Genomic DNA, 16,196 nt, shown 5'->3' on the forward strand with positions numbered 1-16,196 from the left:
AACCTATCCCTCCATTTCACTGCACCCTATCCCTCCATTTCACTGGAGGTCATCCTCTAGCATTTCCTCCCTCCATCTCACTCACATACACCCTTCTGGTCATCTTACTCTCCTCCATTCGCTCCATGTGGCCAAACCACTTTAAGGTCTGTCGCTTCACTTCTTCCACCACTCCACACTTCTTCCTTTCACCCCTGTGACACATTCCAAAATGCTCGTACATTTCATTACTCATTCCATCCATTCTACTCACACCACAAGCACTCCTCAAATAACTAATTTCCACTGTATGCACTCTAGACCTCTGACTTTCATTCCAGGCCCACGTTTCACTTGCATATGTGAGGGTTGGTACTATTTTTGTATTTCTCAAATCCCTCTTTACCTCCATGCTCACACTTCTGCCATTCATGATTCGTCCCAAAGACCCTACCACCCTTCTTCCTTGCAATGTCCTTTCTCTTATCTCTCCCTCCATACCACCATGCTTACACATAACTGATCCAAGGTACTTAAACTCATAGACCTCCTCCATTTCTTCACCATTCAAAATTATTTTGCATTTCTTTTCACATTCAATTCCCACTCTATAAGGGCATACAAAATCTACTACCTCAGTTCTACTTCGCTCACAAACCATCACTTTACTTTTGTTGACATTTACTTTCAGCTTTCTCCTTTTACAGACACTATAAAAAACACTGACCAGATTTTGTAAGTCACTTTCATTTTCTGCAATGAGCACTGTGTCATCAGCAAACACTCCTTCAAAGTTTGAAATAGATTTCTAGCCTTTGTTTGCACAGTAAAAAGGCTTAATGATGTCCAATCTTAGATTTAATCTTCCATCCAAATGTACAGTAATTTCTCCATTTTGTGGACTGGCCCAGCCCATTGCTTTGTTGCATCTGTTGATTGCATGGGTGCAGAACTTTTCACAGCTTCACAAATTCTTTCTTTATCCTTCAAAATCACCGATGTAGTAGAGTGTGATAACTTCAGATCGTGTCCACATTCTCTTTCTTGTGCACATTCTTTCCTGCTTCATGTTGTTTAACCCTTAAAGCGCGGGGTTGTTTTGCCGTGCCTGTCCTCCCACGCGGGCATATTCAGGCAGAAACATACCTCAATTCAACCTTTTATATCTTCACTTCTACTTAACTTACATGACTGAATGAAGTATCATTGTAAAGTACATACCCTTAACTGTCTTTTGATGTTAATTTGAAGACTATATGACCGTTGGTAGAGCGAGTACGGAATATTGAATAGGATCACTGAAAACATATTTTTATAGACAGTTTACCACTGCTAGTGGACTTCCCTTCTATGATTTAGTAATAAGAAGCATAACTTTTATAGTTTATGTGAAACACACCCAAAAAAACTTACCTTCTGGGCCTTCCTGATGCCCTTGATGGGTGCTGAGGTCAAAAGGCCCCCATTTTATGGATGAAATTCACTGGAAGGTGAGAAGAGGTGGGATGTCTAGTGGACATCTTCTCAAAGCTAACACAAGGCATACGCTGACCAATAATTAGTCAAGGGAGCATGGTTGGGTATTATTTGAAAGAAAACAACATGCTCACTCTACTTCAGCACAAATATATTGAATTTGATGGTGCGCTAAATCAAAAAATGCCTTGTCAACAATTGTCGATACCCGTGGTTTGAGCCCAGGCACCAGCTGTCGACTGTTGTCAAAACCCGCGCTTTAAGGGTTAATCACCAGACTTTTTGTGTTGAGATCAATGGCCTTTCTCAGTTTCTCTCCTTGGCAGAATGAGGAGTAAATAAAGAGTTTCCTCTTGGTAGACATCTTGAGGCGGGGGGGGGGGGAGTTGAAGACGAATTTCCAAGACAAAAGCAGACTCGCAGGAAGTGTGCTGTACACACGGCTGGTTCTATTTGAGCCTCGGAATGAGAGTGACTCCAGCTTCCTGCAGTGCCAGGAGCTGGGGCCGAAACTGTCGTACGGCAGACGTAAAGTCAATCAGTTGTAAGTTGCATAGGTCGTAAGTCAACAATTCCTGTATATGTAAATTAATGTCGCACTTAATGGGTTAAGCTGCTAAAGAGTGTGTTGGATCAAGGAGTGGTTTTGTCTCGGGTGAGATGCTGGAGAATATCAAGATATCACTCTGCCAAGCTGGCTAAGAATAGGGATCAATATAGCACTCTGTTGGATAGAACTATGGCTCTCCTGAGAAGAGTCAAGACGAGGTTTGTCAGGGGTTTTGCTTAGGATGTCAAAGTCCATTTCGATGCAAATGACCTCAGACCTACCTACCAATCCCTGAAGAAGCTCCTCTCTGAGCCTCCCTCCCAGGGTAGTGCACCATCATGACTACAACAACTACCATAGTATTACACTGCTCAGGGTGCCAGACAAGGTGCTTGCCCATTTATATCTTATGCACATTTGCACCCAGCTGCTGAAGTTGCAGAGGCCTGAGTAGCTTGGGTTCACAGCTGGTAAGCTAACATCTGACTGTATTCCAGCACTTTGGTTGCCGGTGAAGTGCCTGCCTATGCGAGTTTTGAAAGAGTATGCTCACTGCTTAGGTCAATCTCAAGATGATTTAGTTGGCATTCTGAGATCTCCTACAACTCTGTGGAATTCATGCAAGAACTGTTGACTGGCCTGTACTCTTGAGACAGAGAATGTTGTGAAGTGTGGGTGTGTGTCCAGCTTCCCTGTGAATATGGGAGTGAGGCAGGGCTGTATCCTTGCTCCATCACTTTTCCAAACACTTGTATGGACTGGGCATCAGGCAAAGTTGTGAACTAAATTCATTATGAAGCATATATTGGATAACTGACCTTGTTTTTGTCCATGATATTGTAATCCTTCCTGGGTTGCTGAAGGTTTCAATAATGGCTCTAGAAGTATTGCATGAGGAGGCTAAGACAAAGACCAAGACAAAGGTACAGGTGTTTGGAGGCTTAACTGCATGAAACTGTAGTCTGTTCATGTGTGTGGCAATGACCTTGGTAGTGTAGTGCAGAAGAATGCAGGTCATGTGGCTTGTTCAGTTTTCTTTGTGCCTCTGGGTGGAGGACTGCTCTGGGCAGGGATGGATGGTGGGGGCGGGGCAGACAGCTTTGAAGCATGGTAATGAGGCAGTAGGTCCAGTCATGCATTAGAGTGAGGGTAATGAATGATGTGTTATTGTAGTAGTCTCTCTCCAGCCAGCTGGTAATTGTTGTGAAAAGGTGCTTACTTTGGCCATGCAGCAGTGTGTAGCTAACCAGTGTTTGGTCACTACATAGTAACCCAAAGTAACCTTACCACATATGGCTGCAGTTGGCTGATGACCATAGCTACTACTCCATTGCTCATACTGGACCAGTAGTAGGTGTATTTCACTACTGATCTCACCCCTGCCAGGCCTCCTCATCTCAGAGTTCCACAGTATCTACGCAGAACCCTCTGAAAGTTAAAGGTTACCCCTGGCCTGAATGTATGGGCTTGTGCCATATCTGTACCACACCAGCTGCTCCCAAAATAAAAGAAGGGTGTATTGGATTTCTTGGTAGGTGAATATACATAGTCACAAATGTGGCAGCAAGTCACCTTGTATCAAATATCTGTTTTTCCTTACAGATGGAGGAAGGCAACGTTGAGCTGATGTCAGCCCTCACTGAGGTCACCAAGTGTGTGGAGGAGTTTAGGTGTAAAAACTGACTCCAGTTCTCAGCTGGGCCAAGGCTTCAGAAGATCCCATGCTGAAGATTAATGGGGACATTTGAGTTCTTGTATCTATCTATCTGTGCTGAATTGTATTTCCTTATGTTAGTTGTGATAAAGAAATAGATTTGTGGAGGGAAGTGGAAGAGAGGGAAGGGAAAGACATATATAATTTCTTTCTCATTATTTTTGTTATTTTCTGTTAGAATTGATTGCTACTGTCGAGTACAAATGCGCGCAAGACACACTTACCTTATTACACAATGATAACATTGAAAGTCAAATAAGACACCGTATCATATCCGACCTACATCCTAAAAACAATCTTACAATATCTGGGATGAAATAACTCATGTGCTGGCTAAAGCGAGCCAGGACGCACTATACGCGTCCTCTGATATGGTACGGTTGCACCAGAGACTATATACGAAGAGATAGTGGTATGTAGTAATTTCTCGGGCGTGCGGAAGTAGCGCCATCTATTGCAGCCCACCAAAAACTTTTCTTTTCAAGGGCAGCTTTACTATTTTTGAAGTACCTGCCACAGCACCCTATCCAGCCTTCCTTGTTTTTTTCATTATTGTAAAATGATTTGCTAATGGGGTAAAGAAAAATATTTGTTCTTATATTTTATTAGGTATTATCTACATTATATCAATTTGTTATTTTAGGAAAAATATGGTGTAGAAAGCATTTGCTAATATATATATATATAGTGTGTGTGTGTGTGTGTGTGTGTGTTTTTTTTTTTTTTTACTTTGTGGCCTATTGCGCCGGTAGGCTTCTTCCCGGTGGATCCTGATGGTCGGTCCAAGGCTTCTTTCCGGTGGGTCCTGATGGTCGGCCCAGCCCGTTCTGGCGCAGGCGAGTGTTTATAGTGGCGCCATCTTGCATTGGCTCATGCTGCCCTCCCAGAGCTCATCTTTGATCCTAGAATCTAGAGTCCGGGTTGATAGGTGGTCTTCTGGACAGCATGTGGGTAGTTTTAAGCCACTCGGCGGCGGCTGAAAAATCCCAGCTTGGTGGCACCGGGCGGGGATTGAACTCACGTCCTCCTGAACACGAGGCCGTTACTCTGACGACTCAGCTTTGCAAAGGCAAAGGTACGGTTGGGGGCATACGCTGTAGCAGCGTGTGGCCTCGGTACACATCCACACACACATATATGTGTGTGTGTGTGTGTAGCAAACATATCCAGTGCTTTAAATACAAGCAAAGCATACAGCATTCTATGCATGCTAGAATATTATAATGCCTTTGCAACTGTGGTAACCCGGATGTCACACTGGTCCTGTGTCCCAGGGTAATGGGTTCCCTAACACCACAGGCTCAAGGGCCAATGTTACGGAGATGAGCACCGAGGCCACACGCTGCTACAGTGTATGTCCCCAACCGTACCTTTGCCTTTTGCAACATGCTCTTAGCTGAGTAAAAATATCATACTAACTGTACAAGTGCCAGATAATGGCAAGCATTGCACACTGTTTGACAGGGTAGAGAACAAAAGCTTCTAAGCATTATAACTGAAATAAACAATGGGAGACACTTAAAGCTTGTTAACTGAACATGACCCGATTTATAACAGGCAAAACCAACAATGGTGCGTTATATACAATAAAAACTGTATAAAAATGTTGCAAGGCAAAGCATCATAAAACATGCTGAAATACATGATGGAGGACATCAAGAAGGTAACACATGAGTTGTCTTAAATGGAATGCAATAACTTGGTGGTCCTGGGAGACAGCCGAGCCTGGAAGTGAAAATGGGATGTAGGACATGGTATGATCTCAAGCTCTGACCTTGGTGTCAGGGTCATGAAGATATTAAGCTCAGTAGGCACAACTATGCAGCAGAGGCACATATGATAAAAGCAAATGAGACAAAATAAGGCAACTCATAGTGAAATAAAATATCAGGAAAGTTATGCTGCAGTATGTGACACACCAAATTACAGGGCAGAGTGATATGTATTTCATAGGCTACATCAGTAAACATGTAATATTTATTGCAGGAAGCACACATTAAAGTTGGATGTAATAAAATCATTTGATATGTAACTCCTTGAACTGGCCAACCAAACAAACCACTCTCTGTCCACCCCACCCCCCTCAAAAAAAGCATTGTTTTTCAAAAGGTTTATGAGGCATTAGTCAAGAATATCAACTGCCATTACATTTTGTCAAAAAAAATCATACCTATGTGATTATGTATATCATATTGTAATGGCCCGAAATGTACTACAATTGTAATGGTATTTTTCCCCATGTAAATAGAGTTAACCTGGGGTGTTTGTGCAACCAGTTATATATGTATGTGGGTTTCTCATGAGAGAGAGAGAGAGAAGGGAAATAAGGAAGTACACAAGAGAAGGAGAAAAAATGAAAAGTATGAGAGGAGAGAGAGAGAAAGAAGTTTGAGAGAGAAGGGAACGAGAGGGAAGAGATGGGGGTTGAAACAAAGTGGCCTGTTGTGCTCCCATATCTCCCCTACAATCTGTAGTGTCAACAAAATTCAGGGGTCAAAACAGGGTATCGTTGCCAAAGTGGTCAATCTGCCTTCTTTTAATTATTGCGGGAGAACGGTAAATATTTATAATGGAAATAAAATACCAATGACCTTATATTGATATTGGAGGCCTACCAAGGAAATCTCAGGTCTCAAGCAGGCCTACCCTGCGACCAGTTTGTCACTCTGTGACGTCACACCAAGGCATTTTGGGGCCGAGACTAACGCCCCTTCCTCGCACTAGGTTGTGGGAGCGAGCTCATTCTCACGAGCGTCATTGCCCCTTTCAGGTGAGGAAAGAGCCGTTCACAGTGTTCAACTCACTTTGGCTATAATACTATAACTGAGACTGCATTCTCACGAGCGACATCGCCCCTTTCAGGTGTGCCAAAGGCAAGCCTGACAGATGGGAAGCTGGGCATCGCCCAGACCAAGGCCAACATGCAGCAGTAAACACTTTTGAAGCTGCATTGTGGGGGATTGCCTGTGGCAGGGTGTGTGAAGAGAGGAAGGAAGGAGAAGGCCAAAAGGGTGGTATGTGTGTCGTTCTCAGGGGTAACAATGGATAAGCGCAAACACACTAGTTTTAGTTAGGACTTAATTAAGGTGTGAAATAGTGGAGTCTGTGTTTCCCCGTGTGGGTGGAAACAGTTATTATGTTGGTGCTACTTATTGCCATGTGTGCATGTTAGTTAAAGTGTTAATGTTAACCTGTACTCATGGTATTTACAAATGTAATTAGTGATGTAAGATACGTAAGCTAACCTCTAATAAGTGGACCCTGTCCTACGACCCTTAGTTCACCATCAGAATCTCTAAACAATAATTACCTCAAGTAACTTTCTTAAAGTTATGTTACCTATATTACTTGTGCAGGTGATGAGCCTGTGTGTGATAATGATGCCTCATACGACTGGGTGAATAAACTACTAATTTTACTCTGTGGTTTAAATGATCAACAATTAATTCTACTTTGAGGTATAATGAACCTACATAATTAATTAAAAGAGTGCCCATGAATGCCACGACAATATAAAACAGAAAAAACATTGCATGCTGTAATACAAACAAGATTACTCCTGGAAGCCACATTAATGATGCCAGACATGTGATGATAGACACTTAGTGTGATGAAATTACATGCTGAATTTCACATCATGAAACCAAGCCAAGTGTCACTGCAGCACATTATTAGGTAGGGAGAGGATATGACTGGAGACTCTTGACAGATATAATGTCAAGATCTACAAGCACCCATTTTCCATATATATATATATATCTTTGATGTTCAGTCCATACCAAAACATTTGTCAATATGTTGCCACACTAAAAATCTAAAAATTCCCTGTTTTTGCAATGTTAGTCATACCTAAGCCCTGCTAAACCATCCAAATGAATCAAGAATGAGTTCCGGGGGGCAGCAAGAGCCAATACTAAATGGTGCCACTATAAAAAAAATTGCCTGCATCATAACGGGCCTGGGCCAACCACCAGGCCCCTGAAGAAAACCTACTGGCGCTATAGGTGGGTGGGGAAAAAAAAAAGGATCACATCAGAAGAATGGACAAAGGTTTGTCAGTGGCACTTCAAGGTTATGCTACCTCAAGAATGGACAAAGGTTTGTTAGTGGCACTTCAAGGTTATGCTACCTCTTCAAAGATTGGCCAGTCATGGTTTAAAGTGGAACAGGATAAACAAGAAACAGGCAGGTATCTGTGGACACTACTGTTACTATCAATTGCCAGCCCATGGCAAAATTTGAACCTATGCTATCAAAAACATAAGACCCATATGCTGATCACTCTACTAATCGTAACGGTACTACAGCCATAGAAACATAATAGAGTTTAAATATATCATTCAAAATGTCAACCTTTTTACATACCTTTTTTTAAAGATATGAAGCCTACTGGTGTTACAGTTAAATATTGAACTCAATTTGTATGCAGAGATGTGAGGTATGTTATTAAGCTGTAATGTTTCCAACACATTAGTTGTGATTAAAGCAACATGGAATAGTAACTAAAGAGGATAAATTATCACTGAGAACAAGAGGTTCCTTACTATATTGTGGTGAGCTTGATGGCCGAGTTGAGTTTCCTCCAACCCCATCAAGTCCACACCCTGTTGAGAGGCAATTTTTTAATCAAAGTGAAAAATGGATGCAAATGGTCACTAAAATTAGTTATTATACTTGGTGTCACAAATTCGGGCAAATAATTTAGGGAAGGACTCCTGGACTTAGCATCACTGATGAAGTAAATGATCTCGTGTACTCATTGGGCTATAATACATACACTGTTATAATGTGTATTATTGTCTTGTTACTATATATTACCTACTGATAATGGAAATACATGTCAGGATTAATCATCAAATACAAGGAAAAAAGAATCATGTATGGAAATTGTGAACTTTTAAGTTCATGTAACAAACAAGGTTTATTGTACACAAAAAGGTTGGATACTTCAGATGTAAAAGATTTTTGGATATAACATCACCCCCTTCCTCCATATTGGTTCTTTAAAGCAAGGGTTGACTACAGCTGATTATTATTTGCAGAAGGTTTAATGACACTTTTTTTAGTGCAAAGCATCTGGAAATCAATGATCATTATGGAATACTTCTCATGAGTAGCTACTAAAACTTAACAACCTAGAAGGATGCACAATCATACTATAAAGGATAGATATATTATAAGAAATAGCTACATTGGTGGATCCAAGGGGGGGCCCAGGGGGCCTGGGCCCCCCCCATAGTCCTGAGTGATTTTTTTTTCTTTTTTTTTACAACAAAGGAGGCAGCTCAAGGGCACACAAAAAAAGAAAACAATAATAAAAAAAAGCCCGCTACTCGCTGCTCCTAAAAAGAAATAAAAGAGGTGTCCAAAAGCAAGATCAAATACGGGAGGAGAGATGTCCTGATACCCTCCTCTTGAAAGAGTTCAAGTCGTAGGCAGGAGGAAATACAGATGAAGGAAGATTGTTCCAGAGTTTACCAGTGTGAAGGATGAAAGAGTGAAGATGCTGGTTAACTGTTGCATAAGGGGTTTGGACAGTATAGGGATGAGCATGAGTAGAAAGTCGAGTGCAGCGGGGCCGCAGGAGGGGGGGAGGCATGCAGTTAGCAAGTTCAGAAGAGCAGTCAGCGTGGAAATATCGATAGAAGATAGAAAGAGAGGCAACATTGCGGTGGAATTTAAGAGGTAGAAGACTATCAGTATGAGGAGGAGAGCTGATGAGACGAAGAGCCTTAGCCTCCACTCTGTCCAGAAGAGCTGTGTGAGTGGAGCCCCCCCCACACATGAGATGCATACTCCATACGAGGGCGGACAAGGCCCCTGTATATGGACAGCAACTGTGCAGGGGAGAAGAACTGGCGGAGACGGTACAGAACGCCCAGCCTCGAGGAAGCTGATTTAGTAAGAGATGAGATATGAAGTTTCCAGTTGAGATTTTGAGTTAAGGATAGACCGAGGATGTTTAGTGTTGAGGAAGGTGATAGCTGGGTGTTGTCAAAGAATAGGGGATAGTTGTTTGGAAAATTGTGTCGAGTGGATAGGTGGAGAAACTGTGTTTTTGAGGCATTGAAGGACACCAGGTTCCTCTTGCCCCAATCGGAAATAATAGTAAGGTCTGAGGCTCAGCGTTCTGCAGCCTCCAGCCTTGAGTCGTTAAGTTCCTGTAGGGTGGGTCTTCTATTAAAAGAAGTTGAGTAATGCAGAGTGGAATCATCGGTGTAGGAATGGATAGGACAGTTCGTTTTGGAAAGATCATCAATGAACAACAGAAAAAGAGTGGGAGATAGGACAGAACCCTGTGGGACACCACTGTTAATAGATTTAGGGGAAGAACAGTGACCGTCTACCACAGCAGAAATAGAATGGTCAGAAAGGAAACTGGAGATAAAGGTACAGAGAAGGATAGAAACCGTAGGAGGGTAGTTTGGAAAGCAAAGATTTGTGCCAGACCCTATCAAAAGCTTTTGGTATGTCCAGCGCAATAGCAAAGGTTTCACCGAAACAGCTAAGAGAAGATGACCAAGAGTCAGTTAAGAAGGCTAGGAGACCACCAGTAGAACGCCCCTTGCGGAACCCATACTGGTGATCAGATAGAAGGTCAGTAGTGGAAAGGTGCTTTTGAATCTTCCGGTTAAGGATTGATTCAAAAGCTTTAGATAGACAAGAAAGTAAAGCTACAGGACAGTAGTTTGAGGGATTGGAGCGGTCACCCTTCTTAGGCACAGGCTGTATGAAGGCATACTTCCAGCAAGAAGGAAAGGTAGATGTTGACAGGCAGAGGCGAAAGAGTTTGACCAGGCAGGGTAACAGCACGGAGGCACAGTTTTTAAGGACAATAGGAGGCACTCCATCGGGTCCATAAGCCTTCTGAGGATTGAGGTCAGAGAGGGCATAGAAAACATCATTTTGAAGAATCTTTATAACAGGCATAAAGGAGTCAGAGGGGGGATGAGTAGGAGGAATATGCCCAGAATCGTCCAGAGTGGAGTTTTTAGAAAAAGTTTGAGAGAAGAGTGCAGCCTTAGAGATAGATGAGACGGCAGTGTTGCCGTCAGGACTGAGGAGTGGAGGGAAAGATGAAGAAGAGAAGTTGGAGGAGATGTTTTTGGCTAGATGCCAGAAGTCACGGGAAGAGTTAGAGAAAGCAAGGTTTTGGCATTTTCTATAAATGAAAGAAATTTTGGTTAGTCGGAGAATAGATTTGGCACGATTCCGGGCAGAAATGTAAAGTTCATAATTAGCATTAGTTTGAGGGCTCTGGTACCTTTTGTGAGCTGCCTCTCTATCATTGACAGCACGAGAACAAGCGTGATTAAACCAAGGCTTTTTAGCGTGAGGAGTAGAGAAAGAACGAGGAATGTATGCCTCCATTCCAGAGACAATCACCTCTGTGATGCGCTGAGCACACACAGGGGGGTCTCTATCCTGGAAGCAATAATCATTCCACGAGAAATCGGAAAAGTACATCCTCAGGTCGTCCCACCGAGCTGAAGCAAAATGCCAGAAGCATCGCCTATTCGGTGGGTCCAGAGGGTGTACAGGAACGATAGGACAGGATGCAGAAATAAGATTGTGATCGGAGGAGCCCAACGGAGAGAAAAGTTTGACAGAATAAGCAGAAGGGTTTGAGGTAAGGAAGAGGTCTAGTATGTTGGGCCGGTCTCCAAGACGGTCGGGAATATGTGTAGGGTGCTGGACCAACTGCTCTAGGTCGTTGAGGATAGTAAAGTTGTAGGCTTGTTCACCAGGATGGTCAGTGAAAGAGGATGAAAGCCAAAGCTGGAGGTGAACATTGAAATCTTGTAGGATGGAGATTTCAGCGGAGGGAAAGTGGGTCAAGATGTGCTCCACTTTAGAATTCAAATAGTCAAAGAATTTTACATAGTTGGTAGAGTTAGGTGAGAGATAAACAGCACAAATGTATTTAGTAATAGAATGACAATGAAGTCTTAGCCAGATGGTAGAAAATTCAGAAGAGTCAAGGTTGTGGGCACGAGAGCAAGTGATGTCGTTAACGCGTAAGCATAACATCCAGCTTTGGATTAAAATTTAGGATAGAGATAGTAGGAGGGAACAGAGTAGAGATGCTGTCAGTAGCCTCAGAAACCTGTGTTTCGGTAAGGAAGAGAAGGTGAGGTTTAGAGGAGGAGAGATGATGTTCCACAGAATGAAAATTAGAGGGAAGACCGCGAATGTTGCAGAAATTGAGAAGAAAGAGGTTCGAGGAGTTATCAAGACACCTCTCGGGTCGGCAGCCAGAAGGGGAGTCCTCCCTGGGGGAATTTGTGGTCCCCCCCCCAGGCAGGGACTCCGAGGCTTGATGTAGGTGCGCCATTTTGAAATTTGAATTTTGGGAAAAGGTGTATATGTTGTGTGAATGTAGTGTGGTGTGGATAAAGAGAGGATCTGTCTTTAGAGAGCATGTTGAACTACTCTCCGGTGTTGGTGAGACAATAGGGAAACGGTTAGTGAGGACATGGGAAGGGTCTTTGGAGGGCTTCAGCTCCCTTCTCACCTCCCATATATACCTCACCGGGAGTGGCTTGCACCCGTTCGGTAGGTGTCTTCCTACCTACTCCTACGCTAGTTTTCCTACTCCAGGAAAACTAGCTCAAAAGCGCGCTGCCGCTAAAACAATGCTTTGGCACAAAGTCCAGGCCGTTATACCCATTGATTTAGGTCAGTCCACCAGTTTTTCAAGACCAGCTTCCATCCACAAAAAGTCTGACGTCCCCCCCCAAACTCATTTCCTGGATCTGCACCCAAAGACAGACATGGTTCAGTGTTCATGAACAACAAAAAAAAAAAAAAGTTAAGACAATCAATATCCAATCATTTTGGGATACATAAATCAGCATCCATATGAAGGAATTCTACAACTTAAAAGTGATGTTGAGCAGGGCATGTGTTAAGTGACTTGCACAATCTATTTTGTGATGTCATAATTAGATTAATAACACAACAATCAACAAACACTAGATGAAGTATTCATACCAAAATCAGTACATGGAGCTGGTGAACTGCAATGGGGAGCACATTCCTGCAGCCTATATAGCAAGAGGGTTAGATGCTGCCATGTACTTCAGGGGGTGGCTAAATGTCTTCACCCTTGGCCTCTTTCTTGGACTCTCCCCTTCATCTGCCACATTCTCTTGGATGATATCGAACGTGTTCGGATCTGTTGGGATGTGGTTGTATTAGATGTGGAATAACATACGACAGTGGAACATGGAAGGAAAGAGTATGTCCACATGGTAAAATAGAGATGAGGATTGCACTGCATTAGTTAAGTGATTACAAGATGTAAATTGAAATTCTTTCTTTTTTTTACGTTGTTGCCTATTGCGCCGGTAGGCATCTTCCCGGTGGGGCCTGATGGTCGGCCCAAGGCTTCTTCCAGGTGGGGTCTGATGGTCGGCCCAGCCCATTCTGGCACAGGCGAGTGTTTATAGTGGCGCCATCTTGCATTGGCTCATGCTGCCCCCCAGAACTTGTTCTTGATTCGCTTGGACGGCTTCTTCTAGAGTCCGGGTTGATGGGTGGTCTTCAGGACAGCATACTGAAAGGATGTACGGGGACAACTGGGTGAGAAGGGAGAGAGATGCAGATTTTGATGTTATATAGCTAGTTACATCAATGAAGACTTAGGACATACACATTCAGAAAGACCACAATTTTGGCTGCTAGACAGAGAAGCACTAGATGTCAAAGTGCCAGGACACTGAAGGAATTAATAAGAAAAGCAATAATAATTAATGAGTATAAATATATTTCTGATATTTTTGTTTATCTTAATACTAGTATTAGAATTTTCAAACACTAATAATATAATAAATAAACATTGATAAATTAATGAAAATAAATACATTAATTGTACTAATACTACCACTAACAATATTAACAGCACTGCACCTAAGAGACTGAGCAATAAACTGAGTCTGAAATATAACCATAATAATTGAACTGTCTCTGTCTGAGTGTTATGTGAAGCTTGCTCCATGCACCGTGATAGGAATGGCATAGATGCATGCAGGTTGCTGAGATACTTACAGTCACCAGCCACTTGTAGATATGGCACCAAAATGTTTTGGAAGCATTGGAGGCCAACTTCTATTTACTTAATTATTATTTTCTTTAAACAAAGGAGACAGCTCAAGGGCAACAAAGCGTACAAGAAAAAAAAGCCCCACTACTCACCACTCCCAAACAGACAAAAGTAGAGTCTTGATACACTCTTAATTCTTGAAGGTCAAGTTATAAGCAGGAGTAAATGCATACGAAGGAAGGCTGCTCCAGAGTTTATCAGTGTAAGGGATGAAAGAGTAAAGATGCTGGTTAACTTTTGCATAATATGTTTGTCAAGATAGAACATGCAGTAATTGACTTAAATTAGAAAAAGTAAAGATTTTGGAGGGAAATGGGCAGGCATTGGTTTAGTAACAGGGTGGTGGGGGAATGGAATAGACTCAGGAATCACATAGTGAGTGCAGGGACGATAGCTTGTTTTAAGAGTAGACTGGATAGCTACATGGACGAGGCTGACAGGTGGTAGTGGGGAGGAATCTGGAGCTGCCGTGTGTAGGCCATTCGGCCTCTTGCAGTCTCCCCATGTTCATGTGTTTAAATCAAATGCAGCGGCCAGCGGGGCCGCGGGAGGAGGGGAGGCATGCAGTTAGCAAGTTCAGAACAGCTGTCAGCGTGAAAATGATTAGAATTTCCACATTATCATTATTTATATATATCACTTACCCCCGGCTGGCATCCTTCCGTAATAAATGTAGCTTCACACCAGGCTGTGTCCTCTTTTCACCACAAAGGGACATGATTCGAGGCTCCGGCTGGTGAACGTGGCGGCCGCGGCGGTGTTATGATTTTTGAACGAGGCAGCGTTGCAATCGGAGCAGAGAAAGATATTGCTGCGAATAGCAGTATAATAAACAGTATAAGTTAGACCGAGATAATTATATTCACCCACTCTTTCCCCCTACAAACCAATGACTCAATGTAAATCATTACTGATGGAAGTCAGCGTGCGTGCTAAAACAATGAGTTCGGAAGAAAAAACATGATCACATAGTTTTTAAAGAACAGCAGTAGGGCTACAACCTTGGTTCATTCCAGTAATAGAAAACCTTAAAAGAAACAAGTCACCTGGACCTGACGGGATACACCCTAGGATCATAAAGGAATTGAAGGAGACACTGCTGGAGCCTTTGAGGATACTATACAGCAGTTCATTGCAGGATGGTGTGGTACCAGAAGACTGGAGGGTAGCTCACATCACAGCCATTTTTAAAAAGGGGAATAAATGTGATCCAGGCAACTATAGGCCGGTCAGCCTTACTAGTATATTCTGCAAGATGATGGAGTCACTTTTGAGAGAGGAAATTATTGCACACATGAAAATGAACAATCTCTTTAGTAATAAGCAATTTGGCTTCATCTCGGGCAGATCGACGGTGCTGCAACTTATCAAAGTGCTTGACGCATGGACTGAGGCTCTTGACGAGGGGCTGGCTGTGGATGTGGTTTACCTGGATTTCATGAAGGCCTTTGACAGAGTCCCACATAAGAGATTAATGAAGAAAGTCTCCAGCTATAGAGTGGAAGGCAAGGTGCTCAGATGGATTCATAGTTTTTTGACTGGTCGGAAGCAGAGGGTCCTGGTCAATGGCGAGGCATCAGCATGGAAGGACGTGACAAGTGGAGTGCCACAGGGCTCGGTGCTGGGTCCTTTGCTATTTGTAATGTTTATAAATGACCTGCCGGATTCAGTCAAACATGACAGCCAAGTGTTCCTGTATGCAGACGACACTAAGATTTTTAGAAAGATAAAGGAAAGGGAAGATTGTGACAAGCTGCAAGAGGACCTAGATGAGCTCAAAGGATGGACAGAAAAATGGCTCATGAATTTTCACCCAGACAAAAGTAAACACATGAGGATTGGGCAATCAGAAATTGAGGACAAAGTTTATAATATGTACAGTAAAATCAATAAGACCAGGGTAGAAAAGGACATAGGTGTGGTCATTGATAACAAGCTCATGTTCTCAGACCACCTGGCCGAAAAAATTAACAAGGCGAATAAGATTGTGGGGCTGATAAGAAGAACTTTTATTCACCTTGACCCTGCAGTATTCAAGACACTCTACACTGCATTGGTAAGACCCCATTTAGAATAGCAACGAAGCTGGTGCCTTGCCTGAAAGACCTGCCATATGGAGAGAGACTGAGACAGCTTGAGTTGCCCACACTGGCATATAGAAGATCCCGGGGAGACCAAATTGAAACTTTTAAAATTGTAACCAGGAAATATGATATAGATTGTACAGAGGGACTTTTTGATTTAAGGGAAGATAGCACCACACGGGGAAACTCTAAGAAAATCTTTAAACCAAGAGCTAGGCTGAATGTTCAGAAGTTTTCATTCCCCAACCGGGTGGTTAATACCTGGAACAGTTTGCCAGAGTGGGTAGT

General features: G+C 42.8%; 1 protein-coding gene and 1 long non-coding RNA gene across 2 annotated transcripts in view; one reads left to right on the plus strand and one right to left on the minus strand.

Moving 5' to 3' along the window:
* Window positions 1-4,289, plus strand: part of LOC126981614 (uncharacterized) — a 70,930-nt gene extending 66,641 nt beyond the window's left edge. Inside the window, exon 14 of the mRNA XM_050833052.1 lies at window positions 3,608-4,289. Coding sequence (XP_050689009.1) covers window positions 3,608-3,688 — 81 coding nt within the window. The 3' untranslated portion in view covers window positions 3,689-4,289. The remainder of the gene's footprint in view (window positions 1-3,607) is intronic.
* Window positions 4,290-4,437: 148 nt separating this feature from the next.
* On the minus strand, window positions 4,438-14,604 carry LOC126981693 (uncharacterized). Its single transcript, XR_007734048.1, has 4 exons — window positions 14,469-14,604; window positions 13,051-13,278; window positions 12,714-12,897; window positions 4,438-8,323 (listed from the first exon to the last, which is right to left on the minus strand). It is a non-coding gene; the product is annotated as an uncharacterized LOC126981693 (long non-coding RNA).
* Between the last annotated feature and the right edge of the window lie 1,592 nt (window positions 14,605-16,196).

The sequence above is a fragment of the Eriocheir sinensis genome, chromosome 49 (genome assembly GCF_024679095.1).
Source record: "Eriocheir sinensis breed Jianghai 21 chromosome 49, ASM2467909v1, whole genome shotgun sequence".
In the NCBI taxonomy this organism is placed as follows: Eukaryota; Metazoa; Arthropoda; class Malacostraca; order Decapoda; family Varunidae; genus Eriocheir; species Eriocheir sinensis.